The sequence below is a fragment of the Artemia sp. Qi Xiang Cuo genome, chromosome 4 (assembly GCF_049724085.1).
Source record: "Artemia sp. Qi Xiang Cuo chromosome 4, ASM4972408v1, whole genome shotgun sequence".
Classification (NCBI taxonomy): Eukaryota; Metazoa; Arthropoda; class Branchiopoda; order Anostraca; family Artemiidae; genus Artemia; species Artemia sp. Qi Xiang Cuo.
This window is the reverse complement of record NC_142797.1, coordinates 15,454,545-15,478,870: the sequence shown is the minus strand read 5'-3', so window position 1 is coordinate 15,478,870 and position 24,326 is coordinate 15,454,545. Positions and strand designations below refer to the sequence as shown.

General features: G+C 34.4%; 1 protein-coding gene across 3 annotated transcripts in view; it reads left to right on the top strand.

Annotated features, from left to right (window-relative positions):
* LOC148952812 (cGMP-specific 3',5'-cyclic phosphodiesterase-like) overlaps positions 1-24,326 on the top strand; it is a 372,326-nt gene that overhangs the window by 270,704 nt on the left and 77,296 nt on the right. For all 3 annotated transcript variants that reach the window (XM_089088106.1, XM_089088104.1, XM_089088105.1), the window contains exon 7: positions 23,099-23,224. In XM_089088106.1, coding sequence (XP_088944232.1) covers positions 23,099-23,224 — 126 coding nt within the window. The remainder of the gene's footprint in view (positions 1-23,098; positions 23,225-24,326) is intronic.

Sequence of the window (24,326 nt, the reverse complement as noted above, 5' to 3'; positions counted from 1 at the left end):
AGAGCCCTTACTGCAAGGGTTTTAAGTTATGTCCCGGGGGCATATAAGGTTTATATAGAAAGTTGTTAAAGAAATTTCAAAAAGGGCTCATTTTATTGGAAATTGAAATTGCCCCTTTTAATAGTCGAAAGTGAGTGGAGAGTAATTAATTGCCCCCCCCCCCCTTACGCCCACCATTTCCCCAAACACATTCAATCAAAGTTTAGAGATAGTCATTTTGTTCAACGCAGTTGAAAGTTTAGGAAATTATGCGTTTAAGGATGACACCCCCACCCCCCCAGAGCCCACCGGGCAAAGGTTGTAAGTTATGCCCTGGGGGCATATAAGATGATTATAGATAGAGTTGTCGTAAAAACTTCAAAACGGGCTCATTCAATTGGAAATTGAGAGGGCTAGTGCCCTTCTTGATAATCTAAAGCGATTGGAGGGTAACTAACCCCCCTCTCACGCCCCCCTTTCCCCCAAACACATCCTATCAAAATTTTCAGATAGCCGTTTTCTTCAACGTAGTAGAAAGTTCTGGAAATTAGGTCTTTGAGGATGAAAACCCGCCCCCCCCCTCCCCCCGCGGCCCTCAGGGCAAGAATTGTAAGTTATGCCCTGGGGCAAATAAGGTTTTTATTGACAGCCATGTCGTAGAAAATTCAAAAGGTCTCATTTGATTGGAAATTGAAAGGGCTAGTGCCTTTTTTAATAGTTGAAAGTGATTGGAGAGCGACTCTCACGCCCTCCATTTCCCCAAACACATCCAATCAAAATTTTGAGACAGCCATTTTGTTTAATGTAGTTGAACGTTCTGGAAATTAGGTCTTTGAGGATCCACCCTCGCAGCCCTTAGGGTAAGGGTTGTAATTTATGCCCTGAGGGCATATAAGGTGTGTATAGTAAGCGTTGTCGTAGAAACTCTAAAAGAGCTCATTCGATTGGAAATCGAAAGGCCTAGTGCCCTTTTTAATAGTCGAAAGTGATTGGAGGGCTTGACATTTTTTTTTGTAGTAAAGATGGATGTGGGTATAATATATTTTTTTTTCTTCTTTAGACCAGGACACTTCGTATCGAAGGAGTTGTCGTAGGAACTTCGAAAAGGGCTCATTCAATTGAAAATAGAAAGGGCTGATGCCCTTTTTAATAGTTGAAAGAAAAAAAAATTGCACTTTACTGAAAAAATATAAATGTTTTACTTTTATACTTTAATAATTCAATTAATATTAACATTTTGATTACTAAATATCAGTATATGTATATTAAACTGACAATGCACATTCATTTGTATTTTTTCAGTAAAGTGCAAATTATGTTCTGGCCTTGGGAAGGCATAGGGGTTTGAGCCCAACTCATGTTAATTTCTGCTCGTTTTGAGTTTGACTCGGTTATTTATTGTAATTTCTGCTCGTTTCGGGTTTCATTTATTTATTGGTGCTGATTTGTGGTAGTTTCACGCTTGGTAAGATTATTTGATTTGAATTTGAATGAAAGCCGACAGAGATAAAGCACATTAAAAAAAAAATATTAATAAAATGAAAATACACGGTTACATTTGAACTCAAAACAAACAAGAGTTTTCTAAATATTAGGGGGCTATTGACCCCTTAAACACACCCCTCTCTCGTTCACTTTATTACACTTACATTTGATCTTTTCCACCGAAGCTTCAAGAACAAACTCTTCCATAGAAGAGCAAAGTCATCAAAAGTTTTTTAATTTTTTTCTATAATGCCTCGAGAATATAAGAGTTAACTTGTTTGAATTTTAAAAAAAAATAGAACTTTTAGTTTTAATGGTTTTGAAAGGCAATTGGTGAATAAAACCCTGTTATAAAACCCTGGCCATATTTTTACGGACTCTAATAGGCTTTCGGTTAATTACTGGTTACACGTAAGTGTAAAGAGTTGGGATTTGAGGGTGCTGCATCGTTGCTCATATACTGGATAACTCTTTTTTGTTATGATTTTTACTGTCGTTATTTGTTTTCATTTTAATTTTTTTTTTATGAAAAGATTGAAACTTAAAGTCCGTGGCCCCCAAGAAACCCCAACATGCACAAAAAAATTAAAACAATTTTTTTTGACTAGTTTTTAGTTCACGATCGGCCAAGACACAGAGTATTTTCTTTGCCCCATACCAAAGGAGTCGCTCGCCTTCAAATATTTTGGTTATCCTAGACCAAGAGATTACGAGATTTGAGACGCTCTGAAACAGGGCATAAAATTTATTTTTCTTATCGGCTTGAAAGATACATTCGTTGGTTTTTTAGCAATGTGGACCCCTGTACAGTTAGACCACAATGCTCATTTCAAAAAGTTTCATTAAGCTTAACTTTCTCATGAACTTTGTTCACTTGTTTTGGTTAGGAACGTAACCCCATTTGTTTTTGTGTTTTCCTTTTTTGAAAAACCTGATGTATTCTTTACCAAAATAACCATTAAACCCATAATGTAATAATGTATATCAAGCCCGGGTTTCTTTAAATATTTACTTACGAATCCTTCTATGTAAAATAAGCAGTTTTGTAAATATTAAACCTCGCTCGTGGAGCCACAAGGCTCGTGCTACAATTAGTATCTTTTTTATTTTTTTTTTTTGCATAATCATTTTTTTTTTTTTTTGCATAAAGGCTTTTTAAGGATGTTTAATTTTATTATTTACTTTTATTTTGCAAATTTTGTTTTACAAAGATTTGTGAAAGAAGACTAACAAATTTGCATATAAATTTGTTTTGTTGAGTACCTTATAAATGCTCATTTATTACATTTTAATTTTCCTTTTTATTGTATTTACTTAAGTCCAATCCATTCTCATAGAACGTTTAGGGGCAGCTACTTTCAAAATCTCGTTGACCAGTGCCCCATATGTTGCTCTTATCTGTTGGTTCCAGTTCTGGACAGTTACATAATAGCTGTCAGCCAAAGTTGTCAGTCCACCTTTTACAAAGTCATCTCCGCAATCAACGTCCATCAACTGCCTCTGGAAGCAAAATTTTGGGTAGGCGAAGATTCATTCTTTCGACGTCCCTGAACCAAGACAATTGCTGTCTTAACTTTACATATGTTCATGTCTAGCAACTTCGCCTTCTTCTGAATTAAATAAAAAAAATTTTTTAACTGAAAGTAAGGAGCGACATTAAAACTTAAAACGAACAGAAATTATTCCGTATATGAAAGGGGCTGTCCTCTCTTTAACGCCTTGCTCTTTACGCTAAAGGTAGACTCTTTCTCACAACTCTATTTTTTAAACAATAAAAAAAAATTTAGCGTAAAGAGTGAGACGTTGAGGAGGGGACAGCCCCTTTCATATACGGAATAATTTCTGTTTGTTTAAAGTTTTAATATCGCTCCTTACTTTCAGTTAAAAAAAACTTGTTTTTAACCCCCTTCATAGCAACGTCCCTTCCCCCATGAAAAATTCCTCCATGGAAATATCCTCCCGCATAACCTCAGACGACCCCCCCCCCCCCCTACCAGAAAAAATCCCCCTGAAAACATCTGTATACTTCCCAATAACCAATACTATATGTAAACATTGAGTAAAGTTCATAGTTTTCAGCTACCCCCCCCCCGGGGGCTTGGGGGGATTAAGTCATCCTAAAAGACATATTTATTATATTTCCGACCATGCTGAACAAAATGGCTATCTCAAAATTTTGATCCGATGACTTTGGGAAAACAATGAGCGTGGGAGGGGGCCTAGTTGCCCTTAATTTTTTTCTGGTCCCTTAAAAAGGGCACTATAACTTATAATTTATGTTCGAATGAGCTCTCCTGCGATATTCTAGGACCACTTGTTTGATACGATCACCCGTGGGAAAAAAAAACAAAAAAAAACAAATAAACACGCATCCCTGGTCTTTCTTCTGGCAAAATATACAAAATTCCACATTTTTGCAGATAGGAGCTTGAAACCTCAACAGTACGGTTCTCTGATACACTGAATCTGATGATGTGATTTTCATTAAGGTTTTATAATTTTTAGGGGGTTTCACCCTTTTTCGAAAATCAGGCAAATATTCTCAGGCTCTTAGCTTTTGATGGGTAGGACTAAAGTTAATGAATCTTATACATTTAAAATCAACATAAAAATCCGATTCTTTTGATGCATCTGTTGATGTCAAATTTCCGTTTTTTTAGAGTTTCGGCTACAGTTGAGCCGGGTCGCTTACTTGCAGTTCGTTACCACGAACTGTTTGATTCTCCATTAGTGATATGGTTAGTTTATCCAATCTTTGCTATCAAGTGAAAACATCTTATTTTGTATGCGTGAAGGGTACGTTCGTTTTTTACCTTTATTGTCGATGTTTGACACCCATTAAGAGCAACTTTCGCAGCAGTAATAGAAAAAAAGAGGAACAGATCATTATTGAAAAATTGTTTTGCAATGTTTTCAACTTTTCAACTTACTTGCAATAGTTTTGTAATGTTTTCAACTTGGTTCGCTTTTTATCACTTTTTATAATCATCATTTTTTGTTGTAGAAATTTGAATAAACTCTGAAAATATACGGTAACGTTTTACTAAATAGCAGAACTCATTACTTTCAACGTGATAGGTAACCATATTTGCCATGCATTTATTCTATGAACATATCCTTAAGGAAAAACCCAGTTAAAATTATGCCATTGCTGTGTAATTTTGGAGCTTGGATTTACTGCCTGAATAAATGTCAGATTTGCATGGGAAAAGCATTGCGATGTGCAAGCAGGAAAAAATCTAATGCGAACGGTGAAAATTGATGGTAATAGAGCAGAAAACTTAAATGATTTGTTTTAGCTTTGACCACCTTACTAAATCTCAGTGGCGGTTCTGGCCTCTTCTGCGCCCAGGGCAAAATGTTAATTATCACCCTTCCCCTGTCTCCCATAAAGTTTTCAGGCAAAATTTTAACAACATTTTCATTTATTATACAAAGTATTTTCAGTTTATTAGTTAATAAATTATTTATTTTTCGATTTTTTATTTAAACTATTTAATTAATTAACTAGCATTAAATATTTTAATTTCCGTATTTTAATTATTATTATTTAATTATTTGAATATATTTTATTTTATTAGTAATTTTCATTTATTAATTGCGGTCTCTGCTTTATTTTAATATCAATTTCAAAAATCACAAAATGATTATATTATAACCATTAGATTATTTATTGGAATTTTACGCCTCTAAAATTTCTGCGTCTGGGGCAAGTGCCCCTTCTGTGCTTCCCGTAAAATCGCATCTGCTTAGCCTTTACTGGAAACTTAGAAGAAAAACGTAAGACAGAAGCAAGGAACTTGATCTGAACCTAATCAATTATAAAATAATACACATATGTTCTTGAATTAACACCAGTCAACTAAGGTTGCTGTGTATTTTTAAGATTTTTGAAACGATATTTTATAAATGACATCTTGAATCCAAGTTGTTTCTTATACTGCCTCAGGACTACATTACCTTATGCATGTCATTTCCTTAATTCTGTCTCTGCTATATGACAAATTATGTAACATTAAGGAGCTAAAATTGACCATTCCTAAAAGTGATACATCCTTCTAATAATCAAACTGTTAGTTATTTTTCCATCGTGCTGACGTCAATAAAGACAAATATTCCTCAAAAAGATTATGAATTGTGCAGGAAACAGAGTAGATGATGGATTATTGTTTCTACCATGAACAATTTCAACGTTTTCCAAAAATAAACTCTTGAAAATAAGATAGTTAATTTTAAGATTTTCCCAAAGTGGAGCCTTTGTCTTACGGACTGACTCCTATTGGTCAATAGTTTCCTTGAAAATGAAACTGCTGATGATGGAAAATTAGATTTGAAGTTTAGGGTGAACAAAGGTCATAAATTGATTTTTCACCTCTTACTGAATAAAAGATTTAGTACATGATACATAGACAAAACAAAGTTTAAAATACACTATTTCACATTTTCTTAGGGGTAAAGTATTCAGTTTAGCATGTTTAATTCTAACCACCGGCCATCACAGACATTTTTGTCGCGTTCAATAAGCATATTGCCATTAATTTTGGCGTTCAGTACTTAATCAAAATTATTGAATTACATTCAATAGCGCTTATTGAAACCTATTTGATCAGTAGTTTGTTTATTGTTTGCCAGATCTGAGTAAGTTGAAATTTGTCTTTTGTAGATAGAAAATTTCTTGGTGTATTTATCTATCAGGATAAATAAAGTTCTGTGGTGGCGCAGTCGGTTTGATCTTAGCGTGTTTATGCGAAAGCCTCTCTATAATTAATCCGAGCAAGACGAAGAAGTAGTAGGAATACTTCTTCGTCTTCCAGTTAGAACCTTTCTTAAAAGGTGCTCTATAGCTACATTATTTCTTATCCCTGATGTTTTATTTTATTTCAGCTATAGTTATTGATACAATAGGAATACTATAGGCATATAGAGGGTGGAAGTTAGGTTACTAGACTTTGACTATTTCTTTTCATTTTCAGATTACTCACGTAAATTTAATTTCGCTGTCAAAACGACGTTCAATAGAGCGTAATAATTGTGCTTATCCAATTAGAAACTGTATTTAATCAAATTAAGATAAATTCTATGCGGGATATAACTTCCACCGGCGGTAAATTGCTTAACAGTGCTTGTTGTTGGGAATGCTGAACTAACCATAAGGCAAAATTTGCACTCTTCTACCACTATTACTTCTCCTGCTACTACTACTGTTACTACTATTACTACTACTGTTACTACTACGGTTACTACTGATGCAACTACTACGGCTACTAAATACTACTACTACTACTAAAACTAAGGGTATTAAAGTGAATGTATCAGGAATGTTGAGCAGGTGTTGAACTCAATCACAACATACTTTGTGCATGCAGGTTGTCAAAAAGATGTATCATCAATATCTCAGGAACACTTTAGACCAATGAATTGACATTTGCAGAGTAAGTTGAGGCGGAGGTTGAACTAACCAAGGTACACTATGTACATATGCTACTACTACTACCATTATTGGTGCTACTACTGAGGCTTATAGTCTTAAGATGAAACTTCCAGGGAATGTTTAGGGAAGTCCAAACTAAATCAGAACACGCTTCATGCAGCCAGGTTGCAGTAGAGGGGGGGGGGGGGGTTCTACTCCCACGAGTACAATACCCCTTCCAATCCCGATCCGGACACTTTTTTTTAAAACTCCGAACGGGAGTCCATATATGGGCATAGAGTCCCTAGGGAGAACACGTGGTTAATTAAAGCGATTGGGAATTTGGAACACCTGTGCTGTCAGTCATTAATCAAATTGTTTCCGGACAAAGTTTAATAATGTCTGACAGGTACTGTCAAAATTTCTCCAGGAATAGATCCAAGTCATTAATGTCTTTGCCTCGGAAACAGTTCTACTGGTCGAACTCCAAAAGATATTAATAAACATTGCCATGGAAACAATTCTCCAAGAAACATCTTAGCGATGAATTGTTTTAGCGCGGGAATCAGGTTTCTTATTAATTTGAAATGCCTCAGCGCAGAGATGCCAAACAAAAGGAACACGCTGAAATTACGTTTAGGGATTATTTGGGCGAAACCGTTTTAGCCATTTTATGGGATTATTTCAGCGAAACAGTTAGAGACATTTTAAAAGATGATTTTAGAAATGGTTTTAAAGAGAATTTGAGGGTAAAACTCTGTGGTCGTTATAATACACAAGTTCCATTTGAACAGTGTTGTGAGGTCCTCTACCCCAAGCCCAAAGGGTTCCAATCCCCCTACCCAACCCCGAAGGATGCCCCCGGTACTCAAAGGTCCCCCCAAGATCCCAAAGAGCCCCAGTCCCCCAAACGCCCTCCTCAGACCCCCAACGGCCTTCCCCTGGTCCTCAAAGGGCCCCCGGACCCCCAAAGGGCCCCCCCTCCCGGACCCCAGAGGCCCTCACCCGGCCCCCAAAGGTCCACCGGGCTCCCAAAGGACCAATCGGCCCTCAAGTGCCCCCCAGACCCCTAGAGGCCCTCTACCCCAACCCCAAAGGGTTCCGATCCCCCTACCCCAACCCCAAAGGGTTCCAATCCCTCTACCCCAACCCCGAAGGAAGCCACCAGTCCTCAAAGGTCCACTGGGCTCCCAAAGGGCCCACCGGTCCTCAAGGTTCCCCCAGACCCCCCCCGGGACCCAAAGGGCCCCACCCCCCTTTGGCCCCCCAAAGGGGCCCCTCTCCCTCCATCTCCTCCCTCCTCCTCCCCTTCCCCTCCCCTCCTCCCCCTCCCCTCCCGTCCTCCCGTCCTCCTCCTCCTCCCCCTCCTCCTCCTCCTCCTTCCCACCTCCTTCTCCCCTCCTCCTCCCCTCCTCTCCTCCCCTTCCCTCCCCCATTTTTTATACTTTTTTTGTGCATTGAGACACAGAACGACGCCCTCCCCCCGGCCCCTCCCCCCCCTCCAAAGGTCTGATTTTTCAAAGTTCATTTTGAATTTCCTTCGTTGAAATGCAAGAGTTGGAATGTTTCAGTAGTGTCTCTTGATTTTTCAAAGTTCATTTTGAATTTCTTTCATCGAAATGTAAGAGTTGGAATATTTCAATAGTGTTTTTTCGTTGTTTACCTTGTCACAGTTACATTCTCTTGATTTTTCAAAGTTCGTGTTGGATTTCTTTCATTGAAATGCAAGAGTTGGAATATTTCAGTAGTGTTTTGTCGTGGTATACCTTGTCACAGTTACAATCTCTTGATTTTTCAAAGTTCATTTTCGATTTCTTTCATTGAAATGCAAGAGTTGGAATATTTCAGTAGTGTTTTGTTGTGCTTTACCTTGTCACAGTTATATTTTCTTAATTTTTCAAAGTTCATTTGGATTTCTATCGGTGAAATGCAAGAGTTGGAATATTTCAGTAGTGTTTTGTTGTGGTTTACCTTGTCACAGTTACATTCTCTTGATTTTTCAAAGTTCATTTTGAATTTCTTTCATTGAAATGCAAGAGTTGGAATATTTCAATAGTGTTTTGTCGTGGTTTACCTTGTCACAGTTACATTTTCTTGATTTTTCAAAGTTCATTTTGAATTTCTTTCGTTGAAATGCTAGAGTTGGAATATTTCAGTAGTGTTTTGTTGTGCTTTACCTTGTCACAGTTACATTCTCTTAATTTTTCAAAGTTCATTTCGGATTTCTTTCATTGAAATGCAAGAGTTGTATTATTTCATTAGTGTTTTGTCGTGGTTTAACTTGTCACATTTAAATTCTCTTAATTTTTCAAAGTTAATTTTGAATTTCTTTCATTGAAATGAAATAGTTGGACTATTTCAATATTTTTTTTTCATGGTTTGCCTAGTCAAAGTTACTTTTTCTGGATTTTTCAAATTTCATTTTGAATTTAATTCGTTGAAATGCTAGAGTTGGAATATTTCAGTAGTGTTTTGTTGTGGTTTAACTTGTCACAATTACATTTTCTTGATTTTTCAAAGTTCATTTAGATTTTCTTTCATTAAAATGCAAGAGTTGGAATATTTCAGTTGTGTTTTGTCGTGGTTTACCATGTCGCAGTTACATTCGCTTGATTTTTCAAAGTTTATTTTGGGTTTCTTAAGTTGAATTGCAAGAGTTTGAATATTTAAGAAGAGTTTTGTCGTGGTTTACCTTGTCACAGCTATATTCTCTTGATTTTTCAAAGTTCATTTTGAATTTCTTTCATTGAAATGAAAGAGTGGGATTATTTCAGTAGTGTTTTGTCGTGGTTTACCATATCACAGTTACATTCCCCTTGATTTTTCAAAGTTCATTTTGAATTTCTCTCATTGAAATGCAAGAGTTGGAATATTTCAGTAGTGTCTTGTTGTGGTTTACTTTGTCACACTTACATTCTCATGATTTTTCAAAGTTCATTTTGAATTTCTTTCATTGAAATGTAAGAGTTGGAATATTTCAGTAGTGTTTTGTCGTGGTCTACCTTGTCACAGATACATTTTATTAATTTTTCAAAGTTCATTTTGAATTTCTTTCATTGAAATGCAAGAGTTGGAATATTTCAGTAGTGTTTTGTCGTGGTTTACCTTGTCACAGTTACATTTCTTGATTTTTCAAAGTTCATTTTGAATTTCTTTTGTTGAAATGCTAGAGTTGGAATATTTCAGTAGTGTTTTGTTGTGGTTTACCTTGTCACAGTTACATTTTCTTGATTTTTCAAAGTTTATTTTGGGTTTCTTAAGTTGAAATGCAAGAGTTTGAATATTTCAGAAGCGTTTTGTCGTGGTTTACCTTGTCACAGTTACATTCCCTTGATTTTTCAAAGTTCATTTTGAATTTCTTTCATTGAAATGTAAGAGTTGGAATATTTCAGTAGTGTTTTGTCGTGGTTTACCTTGTCACAGATACATTTTATTAATTTTTCAAAGTTCATTTTGAATTTCTTTCATTGAAATGCAAGAGTTTGAATATTTCAGTAGTTTTTTGTTGTGGTTGACCTTGTCACACTTACATTTTCTTGATTTTTCAAAGTTCATTTTGGATTTCTTTCATTGAAATGAAAGAGTGGGATTATTTCAGTAGTGTTTTGTCGTGGTTTACCATGTCACAGTTACATTCCCTTGATTTTTCAAAGTTCATTTTGAATTTTTCTCGTTCAATTGCAAGAATTGGAATATTTCAGTAGTGTTTTGTTGTGGTTTACTTTGCCACACTTAAATTCTCATGATTTTTCAAAGTTCATTTTGAGTTTCTTTCATTGAAATGTAAGAGTTGGAATATTTCAGTAGTGTTTTGTCGTGGTCTACCTTGTCACAGATACATTTTATTAATTTTTCAAAGTTCATTTTGAATTTCTTTCATTGAAATGCAAGAGTTTGAATATTTCAGTAGTTTTTTGTTGTGGTTTACCTTGTCACACTTACATTTTCTTGATTTTTCAAAGTTCATTTTGGATTTCTTTCATTGAAATGCAAGAGTTGGAATATTTCGGTAGTGTTTTGTCGTGCTTTACCTTGTCACAGTCACATTCTCTTGATTTTTCAAAGTTCATTTTGGATTTCTTTCGTTGAAATGGTTTTCTTGTGGTTTACCTTGTCACAGTTACATTCTCTCGATTTTTCAAAGTTCATTTTGAATTTCTTTCATTGAAATGCAAGAGTTTGAATATTTCAATAGTGTTTTGTTGTGGTTTACCTTGTCACAGTTACAGTCTCTTGATTTTTCAAAGTTCATTTTGAATTTCTTTCCTTTAAATGCAAGAGTTGGATTATTTCACTAGTGGTTTGTTGAGGCTTACCATGTCCCAGTTGCATTCTCTTGATTTTTCAAAGTTCATTTTGAATTTCTTTCATTGAAATGCAAGAGTTGGATTATTTCACTAGTGGTTTGTTGTGACTTACCTTGTCACAGTTACATTCTCTTGATTTCTCAAAGTTCATTTTGAATTTCTTTCATTGAAATGCAAGAGTTGGATTATTTCAGTACTGGTTTGTCGTGGTTTACCATTTCACAGTTACATTCTCTTGTTTTTTCAAAGTTCATTTTTAATTTATTTCATTGAAATGCAAGAGTTGGAATATTTCAGTAATGTTTTGTTGTGGTTTACCTAATCACAGTTACATTTTCTTGATTTTTCAAAGTTCATTTTGAATTTCTTTCGTTGAAATGCAAGAGTTGGAATATTTCAGTAGCGTTTCGTTGTGGTTTACCGGGTCACTGTTACATTTTCTTGATTTTTAAAAGTTCATTTTGAATTTATTTCATTGAAATGAAAGATTTAGATTATTTCACTAGTGGTTTGTTATGACTTACCTTGTCACAGTTACATTCTCTTGATTTCTCAAAAGTTCATTTTGAATTTCTGTAGTTGAAATGAAAGAGTTGGATTATTTCAGTACTGGTTTGTCGTGGTTTACCATTTCACAGTTACATTCTCTTGTTTTTTCAAAGTTCATTTTTAATTTATTTCATTAAAATGCAAGAGTTGGAATATTTCAGTAATGTTTTGTTGTGGTTTACCTAATCACAGTTACATTCTCTTGATTTTTCAAAGTTCATTTTGAATTTCTTTAGTTGAAATGCAAGAGTTGGAATATTTCAGTAGCGTTTCGTTGTGGTTTACCTGGTCAGTGTTACATTTTCTTGATTTTTCAAAGTTCATTTGGATTTCTTTCATTGAATTGTAAGAATTAAAAATATTTCACTAGTGTTTTTTCTTGGTTTCCCTTGTCACTGTTACAGTTTATTTATTTATAAAATTAATTTTGAATATATGTAATTGAAATTAAAGTGTTGGTATATTTAATTAGTGTTTTGTTGTGGTTTACCTTGTAACAATTAAATTATCTTGATGGTTCTATTTTTAATTTGTCTTTCTTTCATTGAAATGGAAGAGGTGGAATATTTCAATAGTGTTTTTTCGTGGTTTACCTTGTCACAGTTACATTCTCTTGATTTTTCAAAGTTCGTATTGGATTTCTTTCATTGAAATGCAAGAGTTGGAATATTTCAGTAATGTTTTGTCGTGCTTTACCTTGTCACAGTTACATTCTCTTAATTTTTCAAAGTTCATTTTGAATTTCTATCGGTGAAATGCAAGAGTTGGAATATTTCAGTAGTGTTTTGTTGTGCTTTACATTGTCATAGTTACATTCTCTTGATTTTTCAACGTTCATTTTGAATTTCATTCATTGACATGCAAGAGTTGGATTATTTCAGTAGTGTCTTGTTGTGGTTTATCTTGTCAAAGTTACATTCTCTTGATTTTTCAAAGTTCTTTTGAATTTCTTTCGTTGAAATGAAAGAGTTGGAATATTTCAGCAGTGTTTTTTTGTGGTTTACCTTGTCACAATTACATTTTCTTGATTTTTCAAAGTTCATTTCGGTTTTCTTTCATTAAAATGCAGGAGTTGGAATATTTCAGTTGTGTTTTGTCGTGGTTTACCTTGTCGCAGTTACATTCGCATGATTTTTCAAAGTTTATTTTGGGTTTCTTAAGTTGAAGTGCAAGAGTTGGAATATTTCAGAAGCGTTTTGTCGTGGTTTACCTTGTCACAGTTATATTCTCTTGATTTTTCAAAGTTCATTTTGAATTTCTTTCATTGAAATGAAAGAGTGGGATTATTTCAGTAGTGTTTTGTCGTGGTTTACCATGTCACAGTTACATTCCCTTGATTTTTCAAAGTTCATTTTGAATTTCTCTCATTCAAATACAAGAGTTGGAATATTTCAGTAGTGTTTTGTTGTGGTTTACTTTGTCACACTTACATTCTCATGATATTTCAAAGTTCATTTTGAATTTCTTTCATTGAAATGTAAGAGTTGGAATATTTCAGTAGTGTTTTGTCGTGGTTTACCTTGTCAAACTTACATTCTCTCGATATTTCAAAGTTCATTTTGAATTTCTTTCATTGAAATGCAAGAGTTTGAATATTTCAGTAGTTTTTTGTTGTGGTTTACCTTGTCAAACTTACATTTTCTTGATTTTTCAAAGTTCATTTTGGATTTCTTTCATTGAAATGCAAGAGTTGGAATATTTCAGTAGTGTTTTGTCGTGCTTTACCTTGTCACATTTACATTCTCTTAGTTAGGTTAAGTTAGGTTAAGTCTCGTTAAGTTAGGTTAAGTTAGGTTAGGTTAGGTTAGCCTACGTACGCGCGCGTTCGTAGGCTAACCTAACCTAACCTAACTTAACCTAACCTAACCTAACTTGATCTAGCCTAACCCTAACCTAACCTAACAAAAATCAAGAAAATGTAACTGTGTCAAGGTAAAGCACAACAATACATATTTCAACGAAAGAAATGAACTTTGAAAAATCAAGAGAATGTAACTGTGACATAGTAAACCATGACAAAACATTACTGAAATATTCCAACTCTTGCATTTCAACGAACGAAATCCAAAATGAACTTTGAAAAATTAAGAGACTGTAACTTTGACAAAGTAAAACATGGCAAAACACTACTGAAATATCCCAACTCTTGCATTTCAACGAAAGAAATCCAATATGATCATTGAAGAAATCAAGCGAATGTAAGTGTGGTAAGTTAAACCACGAGAAAAAACGATTGAAATATTTGAACTCTTGCATTTCAATTAAAGAAATCCAAAATAAGCTTTGAAAAATCAAGAGAATGTAACTATGACATCGTAAACCATAACCAAACACTACTGAAATATTCCAACTCTTGCATTTCAATGAAAGAAATTCAAAATGAACTTTGAAAAATTAAGGAAATATAACTTTGACAAGGTAAACCACGACAAAACACTACTGAAATAATCCAACTTGCATTTCAATGAAAGAAATTCAGAATGAACTTTGAAAAATCAAGAGAATGTAACTGTGACAAGGTATACCATGACAAAACACTACTGAAATATTCCAACTCTTGCATTTCAATGAAAGAAATTCAAAAAGAACTTTGAAAAATCAAGAAAATGTAACTGTGACAAGGTAAACCATAACCAAACACTACTGAAATATTTCAACTCTTGCATTTCAACGAAAGAAATTCAAAATGAACTTTGAAAAATCAAGAGAATGTAACTTTGACAAGGTAAACTATGACAAAACACTATTGAAATATTCCAACTCTTGCTTTTCAACGAAAGGAACTTTGAAAAATTAAGAGAATGTAACTGTGACAAGGTAAACCATGACAAAACTCTACTGAAATATTCCAGCTCTTGCAATTCAACGACAGAAATCCAAAATGAACTTTGAAAAATCAAGAGAATATAAGTGTGACAAGGTAAAGCACGACAAAACACTACTGAAATATTCCAACTCTTGCATTTCAATGAAAGAAATCCAAAATGAACTTTGAAAAATCAAGAAAATGTAAGTGTGACAAGGTCAACCACAACAAAAAACTACTGAAATATTCAAACTCTTGCATTTCAATGAAAGAAATTCAAAATGAACTTTGAAAAATCGAGAGAATGTAAGTATGACAAGGTAAACCACGACAAAACACTACTGAAATATTCCATCTCTTACATTTCAATGAAAGAAATTCAAAATGAACTTTGAAAAATCATGAGAATGTAAGTGTGACAAAGTAAACCACAACAAAACACTACTGAAATATTCCAACTCTTGCATTTCAATGATAGAAATTCAAAATGAACTTTGAAAAATCAAGGGAATGTAACTGTGACAGGTTAAACCACGACAAAACCCTACTTAAATAAACCCACTCTTTCATTTCTATTATAGAAATTAAAAATGAACTTTCAGAAATCACGGGAAGATAACTGTGACAAGGTAAACGACGACAAAACGCTTCTGAAATATTCTATCTCTTGCAATTAAAGTTAATAAACCCTAAATAAACTTTGAAAAATCAAGCGAATGTAACTGAGACAAGGTAAACCACGACAAAACACAACTGAAATATTCCAACTCGTGCATTTTAATGAAAGAAAACCGAAATGAACTTTGAAAAATCAATAAAATGTAACTGTGACAAGGTAAACCACAAAAAAACACTACTGAAATATTCCAACTCTAGCATTTCAACGAAATAAATTCAAATGAACTTTGAAAAATCAAGAGAATGTAACTGTGACAAGGTAAACCACAACCAAACACTACTGAAATATTCCAACTCTTGTATTTCAATGAAATAAATTCAAAATTAACTTTGAAAAATCAAGAGAATGTAACTGTGACGAGTTAAACCACAACAAAACACTCCTGAAATATTCCAACTCTTGCATTTCACCGATAGAAATTCAAAATGAACTTTGAAAAATTAAGAGAATGTAACTGTGACAAGGTAAAGCACAACAAAACACTACTGAAATATTCCAACTCTTGCATTTAAATGAAAGAAATCGAAAATGAACTTTGAAAAATCAAGAGATTGTAACTGTGACAAGGTATACCACGACAAAACACTACTGAAATATTCCAACTCTTGCATTTCAATGAAAGAAATCCAATACGAACTTTGAAAAATCAAGAGAATGTAACTGTGACAAGGTTAACCACGAAAAAACACTATTTAAATATTCCAACTCTTACATTTCAATGAAAGAAATTCAAAATGAACTTTGAAAAATCAAGAGAATTTAACTGTGACAAGGTAAACCTCAACAAAACACTACTTAAATAATCCAACTCTTGCATTTAAATGACAGATATTAAAAATGAATTTGAAAAATCATGAGAATGTAACAGTGACAAGGTAAACCACGACAAAACACTATTGAAATATTTTCAACTCTTACATTTCAACGAAAGAAATCCAAAATGAACTTTGAAAAATCAAGAAAATGTAACAGTGACCCGGTAAACCACAACGAAACGATACTGAAATATTCCAACTCTTGCATTTCAACGAAAGAAATTCAAAATGAACTTTGAAAAATCAAGAGAATGTAGATTTTATTAGGCAAACCACAACAAAACATTACTGAAATAATCCAACTCTTGCATTTCAATGAAATAAATTAAAAATGAACTTTAAGAAAACAAGAGAATGTAACTGTGAAATGGTAAACCACGACAAACCAGTACTGAAATAATCCAACTCTTGCATTTCAATGACAGAAATTCAAAATGAACTTTTGAGAAATCAAGAGAATGTAACTGTGACAAGGTAAGTCATAACAAACCACTAGTGAAATAATCCAAATCTTGCATTTCAACGAAAGAAATTCAAAATGAACTTTGAAAAATCAAGAAAATGTAACAGTGACCCGGTAAACCAGAACGAAACGCTACTGAAATATTCCAACTCTTGCATTTCAACGAAAGAAATTCAAAATGAACTTTGAAAAATCAAGAGAATGTAACTGTGATTAGGTAAACCACAACAAAACATAACTGAAATATTCCAACTCTTGCATTTCAATGAAATAAATTAAAAATGAACTTTGAAAAAACAAGAGAATGTAACTGTGAAATGGTAAACCACGACAAACCAGTACTGAAATAATCCAACTCTTGCATGTCAATGACAGCAATTCAAAATGAACTTTTGATAAATCAAGAGAATGTAACAGTGACAAGGTAAGTCAAAACAAAACACTACTGAAATAATCCAACTCTTGCATTTCAACGAAAGAAATTCAAAATAAACTTTAAAAAATCAAGAGAATGCAACTGGGACAAGGTAAGCCTCAACAAACCACTACTGAAATAATCAAGCTCTTGCATTTAAACGAAAGAAATTTAAAATGAACTTTGAAAAATCGAGAGAATGTAACTGTGACAAGGTAAACCACAACAAAACACTATTGAAATATTCAAACTCTTGCATTTCAATGAAAGAAATTCAAAATGAACTTTGAAAAATCGAGAGAATGTAACTGTGACAAGGTAAACAACAAGAAAACCATTTCAAAGAAAGAAATCCAAAATGAACTTTGAAAAATCAAGAGAATGTGACTGTGACAAGGTAAAGCACGACAAAACACTACTGAAATATTCCAACTCTTGCATTTCAATGAAAGAAATCCAAAATGAACTTTGTAAAATCAAGAAAATGTAAGTGCGACAAGGTAAACCACAACAAAAAACTACTGAAATATTCAAACTCTTGCATTTCAATGAAAGAAATTCAAAATTAACTTTGAAAAATTAATAAAATGTATCTGTGACAAGGTAGACCACGACAAAACACTACTGAAATATTCCAACTCTTACATTTCAATGAAAGAAATTCAAAATGAACTTTGAAAAATCATGAGAATGTAAGTGTGACAAAGTAAACCACATCAAGACACTACTGAAATATTCCAATTCTTCCATTTCAATGAGAGAAATCCAAAATGAACTTTGAAAAATCAAGGGGAATGTAACTGTGATATGGTAAACCACGACAAAACACTACTGAAATAATCCCACTCTTTCATTTCAATGAAAGAAATTCAAAATGAACTTTGAAAAATCAAGAGAAGATAGCTGTGACAAGGTAAACCACGACAAAACGCTTCTGAAATATTCCAACTCTTGCATTTCAACTAAAGAAACCCTAAATGAACTTTGAAAAATCATGCGAATGTAACTGCGACAAGGTATACCACGACAAGACACAACTGAAAGATTTCAACTCTTGCATTTTAATGAAAGAAATCCGAAATTAACTTTGAAAAATCAAGAGAGTGTAAATGTGACAAGGTAAACCACGACAAAACACTACTGAAATATTCCAACTCTCGCATTTCAACGAAAGAAATTAAAAATGAATTTTGAAAAATCAAGAGAATGTAACTGGGACAAGGTAAACCATGACATAACACTAGTGAAATATTCCAACTCTTGCATTTCAATGAAAGAAATTCAAAATGAACTTTGAAAAATCAAGAGAATGTAACTGTGACAAGTTAAACCATAACAAAACACTACTGAAATATTCCAACTCTTGCATTTCAATGAAAGAAAACCGAAATGAACTTTGAAAAATTAAGAGAATGTAACTGTGACAAGGTAAAGCACAACAAAACACTACTGAAATATTCCAACTCTAGCATTTCAACGAAAGAAATTCAAAATGAACTTTGAAAAATCAAGAAAATGTAACTGTGACAAGGTAAACGACGATAAAACACTATTGAAATATTCCAACTCTTGCATTTCAATGAAAGAAACACAAAATGAAATTTGAAAAATCAAGAGAATGTAACTGTGACAAGGTAAACCACAACAAAACACTACTGAAATATTCCAACTCTTGCATTTCACCGATAGAAATCCAAATGAACTTTGAAAAATTAAGAAAATATAACTGTGACAAGGTAAAGCACAACAAAACACTACTGAAATATTCCAGCTCTTGCATTTCAATGAAAGAAATCGAAAATGAACTTTGAAAAATCAAGAGATTGTAACTGTGACAAGGTATACCACGACAAAACACTACTGAAATATTCCAACTCTTGCATTTCAATGAAAGAAATCTAAAACGAACTTTGAAAAATCAAGAGAATGTAAGTGTGACAAGGTAAACCACGAAAAAACACTATTGAAATATTCCAACTCTTACATTTCAATGAAAGAAATTCAAAATGAACTTTGAAAAATCAAGAGACACTACTGAAACATTCCAACTCTTGCATTTCAACGAAGGAAATTCAAAATGAACTTTGAAAAATCAGACCTTTGGAGGGGGGGGAGGGGCCGGGGGAGGGGGTCGTTCTGTGTCTCAATGCACAAAAAAAGTATAAAAAATGGGGGAGGGAAGGGGAGGGGAGGAGGGGAGGGGAGGAGGAGGTGGGAGGAGGAGGAGGAGGAGGAGGAGGAGGAGGAGGGGGAGGAGGGGATGGGAGGGGAGGAGGGGATGGGAGGGGAGGAGGGGAGGGGAAGGGGAGGAGGAGGGAGGAGATGGAGGGAGAGGGGCCCCTTTGGGGGGCCAAAGGGGGGTGGGGCCCTTTGGGCCCCGGGGGGGGGTCTGGGGGAACCTTGAGGACCGGTGGGCCCTTTGGGAGCCCAGTGGACCTTTGAGGACTGGTGGCTTCCTTCGGGGTTTGGGTAGAGGGATTGGAACCCTTTGGGGTTGGGGTAGGGGGATCGGAACCCTTTGGGGTTGGGGTAGAGGGCCTTTGGGGGTATGGGGGGCACTTGAGGGCCGATTGGTCCTTTGGGAGCCCGGTGGACCTTTGGGGACCGGGTGAGGGCCTCTGGGGTCCGGGGGGGCCCTGGGGGGGGCGGGGGGCCCGTGGAGGACCCGCGGAGGGCCTTGGAGGGTCTGTGGTGGGTGTTGGGGGGGCTGGGGCTCTTTGGGAGCTTGGGGGGACCTTTGAGTACCGGGGGCTTCCTTCGGGGTTGGGTAGGGGGATTGGAACCCTTTGGGCTTGGGGTAGAGGACCTCACAACACTGTTCAAATGGAACTTGTGTATTATAACGACCACAGAGTCTTACCCTCAAATTCTCTTCTAAAACCATTTCTAAAATCATCTTTTAAAATGTCTCTAACTGTTTCGCTGAAATAATCCCATAAAATGGCTAAAACGGTTTCGCCCAAATAATCCCTAAACGTAATTTCAGCGTGTTCCTTTTGTTTGGCATCTCTGCGCTGAGGCATTTCAAATTAATAAGAAACCTGAGTCCCGCGCTAAAAAAATTCATCGCTAAGATGTTTCTTTGAGAATTGTTTCCATGGCAATGTTTATTAATATCTTTTGGAGTTCGACCGATAGAACTGTTTCCGAGGCAAAGACATTAATGACTTGGATCTATTCCTGGAGAAATGTTGACAGTACCTGTCAGACATTATTAAACTTTGCCTGGAAACAATTTGATTAATGACTGACAGCACAGGTGTTCCAAATTCCCAATCGCTTTAATTAACCACGTGTTCTCCCTAGGGACTCTATGCCCATATTTGGACTCCCGTTCGGAGTTTAAAAAAAAAGGGTCCGGATCGGGTTTCGAAGGGGTATTGTACTCGTGGGAGTTGAACCCCCCCCCCCCCTCTACTGGTTGCTTAAAGGGAGTATCATCAGTTTTTCATGAACACCATAGAGTAATAAGCTAAAAGTTAAGGAATGCTGAGTGGGATGCTGGACAAAACAAAAAGCAAAATGTGGATACTGCTATTACAACTATTGATGCTATATTTGCTACAGCTACTACTACAATTTCTAATACTACTGAGGCCAAGGGTATTACGGTGAAACTTTCATGGAATGCATAGACATAGAGGGATGCCGAACCGAATCAAAACACGCTATGTGGATGCAGGTTGTCAAAAGGGTGCATCAGCAATATCCTAGGAACGACTTAGGTTATTAATTTGAAACTTTCAGGACATGTTAAGGGAGATGTTGAAATAATCAAATGATATTTTGTGCATTCCACTACTACTACTACTACAACCGGTAATAATACTACTAATACTGTTACTACTGTTACCGCTACTGAAGCTAAAGGTATTAATGTAAACTTTCAGGGAAGGGTGAGGGGGATATTAAACTGAATCAGAAAACACTATGATTATAAATGTTATCAAAGGGGTTTAACTGCTTTATCCCAGGAACAGCTTAGACTATTCAGTTGAAATATTTAGTGGATGCTGAGGGGGATACTGAACAAACCAAAAGGCAATATGCGCTGCTATTACTACTCCTACTGCTAATAGTACTACTAAGGCTAAGGGTATTAAGGAGAGATTTTCAGAAAATCTTTAAGGGTGTGTGTAAATTAAATCGAAACACGCTATTTGTATGCAAACTGTCAAAAGGGTGCATCAGTAATATCTCAGGAACGGCTCAGAGCAATAAGTTGAAACTTTCAGGGTAAGCTGAGGGGAAGGTTGAACTAATCAAGAGACTCTATGTACATATGCTACCACTGCTACCATGGTTACTGCTACTTCTGAGGCTAATAGTGCTAGGCTAAACTTAGACTCCAAGTTAGTTTAGTTGTAAATAGCCACGCTTTCATTCTATTAAATCAAAAAAAAATACAAGTTTTCAAACTAAAAGTAAGGAGCAAAATTAAGATTTAAAATGAACAGAAATTATTACGTATATATCGAGTGGGGGTATCCTCCTCGTCATCACCTCGCTTTTCACATAAAGTTTTTTAGTATTTAAAAAAATATTCTTATTGTTCTAATTAGACAAACCCTGTAATTCAGTAGTCGTTATTAAAGAATTGGGACAAAATACAATCTTTATAATGAAGATGGAAGTGTCTGGGAGGGGGCAAACCCCATTATATACGTAATAACTTATTTTCTTTTTTAGTTTTTGATGTTTTTTTTTGTATAATGCCGGAAAGTCCTGCTCCATCGCAAAGAAAAAATCCCCCTCCCCACGGAAAAACTCTCTATACATTCCAATCCCGGTTAAAATTTACCCTGGACAATTACCCTTAACATCTCCATACGTAAAATTAAGTCAGCAAAGAGAGTGTAAGAAAATAAAAAGAATTTTCTATCAAAGATTTTCCCAGTATAAAATTTTCCCTGAACGTTCACTTTCATGAACTTCCTTGCCTATGTAAAATTTCTCCGTTAAAAATCTCCCAAGCAGAAAATTCACCACAACCCCACACCCAAAAAACATATGTAAACTTCCCAATAACAATTACTGCAGATAAACCATAGGCAAATTTAGTAACTTAAAAACCTCTCCCCAGGGGCTATGGGGGTCATGTTATCTCCAAAAGCATAGTTTTTGGACCTTTTAACTATTCTAAAAAATGGCTATCTCAAATTTTTATTGGACGATTTTGAGAGAAGGAGGCCTGGGCTAGTTGCCCAGTAATCGTTTTAATTACTATAAATTTTTATTTTCACTTGAATGAGCCCTCTTCTGATGTTCTAGGACAGTTGGTTCGATACGAGCAACCCTATGAAACAAAACACACATGCATAATCTTTCTCCCCGTAAAAAAAAAATATATATATATATATATATATATATATATATATATATATATATATATATATATATATATATATATATATATATATATATATATATATATATATATATATATATATATATATATATATATATATATATATATATATATATTATATATATATTATATATATATATATATATATATATATATATATATATATATATATATATATATATATATATATATATATATATATATATATATATATATATATATATATATATATATATATATATATATATATATATATATATATATATATATATATATATATATATATATATATAAACTTCCCCATTTTTGCAGATAGGCATAACATAGATCAGCATAGCAAGCCAATTCTTTTGACATATCTATTGAAATCAAAACTCCGATTTTTAAGAGTTTTGGTAGCCATTGACCTGCGTCACTCCTTACTTACAGTTCGTTGCCACGAAGTGTTTGATACGCAGCCTGAAAACTATTGAAAACCATACAGAAACTGAAGAGAAAAGTAGGACACACTATGTTTATTAATCAGAAAAATCAGAATTTCAGGTGACTTCTGGTTAGAATTACTCCCTTTTGGTCCACCCTCTAAGTTTTGTAGCTCCTGCACCATTTTTGGCTACTTTTTTCCGATATAGCGATAATTATATGTTGCTTAAATAAAACTTTGGGATTGCGTTTGCCGCTCTGAAAATGTTGCGCTTCAATAAAGATCCAGCATTACTATGTTTTCATTCTGACTTCAGCCCTTATCAAATTTTCTAATTAGAGTTTAACACAATTTCAGGCAATTATACGTAAATCTAAAGATTTGTTCTTTTATTTTAGCAAGTATTCCAAACTGCATTTCAGCTTCGGTGCTTCCCAGATGAAGCAAGTGATAACAGCGTAGAACCTGCTCCACTTGACTCCCCATATGCGAATGTTGCAAAATATGTGGCCAACACAGCAGAGGTACGATAAAGTGAATCTTCAAGTAGTATTGTAACATCTTTTGAGTGAAATAGTTTTTTTTGTAACTCATGACTATATTTTATTATTATCCTTAGAGTTAAGATAATTCTTGAAAAAGAAACACTGGTTAATTATTGCTTACAAACAGATTTAAATGCTTTAAACCTATGGCCAAGTATATTAGCACCAAAATACCAAATTTTTATTTGGTGTTAGAAAAGAAAAATTTTCTTTGGAATTTTCTACTTCTCTAATGAAACTGCCAGATGTTAAACTGTAAGTGGCGATTATGGTTTTTAATCTTTTTCTTCTTATGGATTTTTGTTAGATCACCCTATCCCTATTCTTGAGGATAGGGTATAGCATAACCTATCCCTGTTCAATCACCAAAGCTATAGTTCTTAGTTTTTTTTTCTTTCCTTAATATTGAGTCCTACAATTACCGGTTTCTAAAGCATGTTTTCACAGGTTACTATCGTTTTGTTGGAAAAGAGAGATTTCTAATGATAATATAGACTCATTGCTATGTCTCGAGAACTACTATAAATGGTTTTCATTTATTTCTCACACACGGATTATGTCATTTTCAGACTTGAAACGAAAGTATTTCTTTCTTATTACGTTTCAGGAAATTGGAAACTGCGCTTAAAAGCTCCAATATTTTCCAGGATATGTATTCATTTGGACATTTAACTACAAGGATATTGTTTTTTAGGTGTCGTTAATATCAGTTGAAATGTTGTTGTTGGAATTGTCATTATTAAGCGTTGTCATTTTAATTTTGTTTTATACTAAATGGAGACTACACTTCATGGAATCTAGAAAATCGTTAGTATGGATGGCTGTAATCCTACCAAAGGAAACCACTACACAACTTTTCTCCTTGTTTTCGATTTTTTTTTTTCTTTTGCTTTGGGTTTAAGAAATTGATTAGTGGATGGGAAAACCATACTCGTGGGAAACATAAAGCAAAAAGTTGTACGGGAAACCTAAGATTTATACTGGTTTAGGGTATCTTATCTAAGGTATTCTGCACATTCAGTCCAAAATACAATTGTGTTGTTTATCTGGTATTTTTTCTGGTACATTTAATAAAACATAT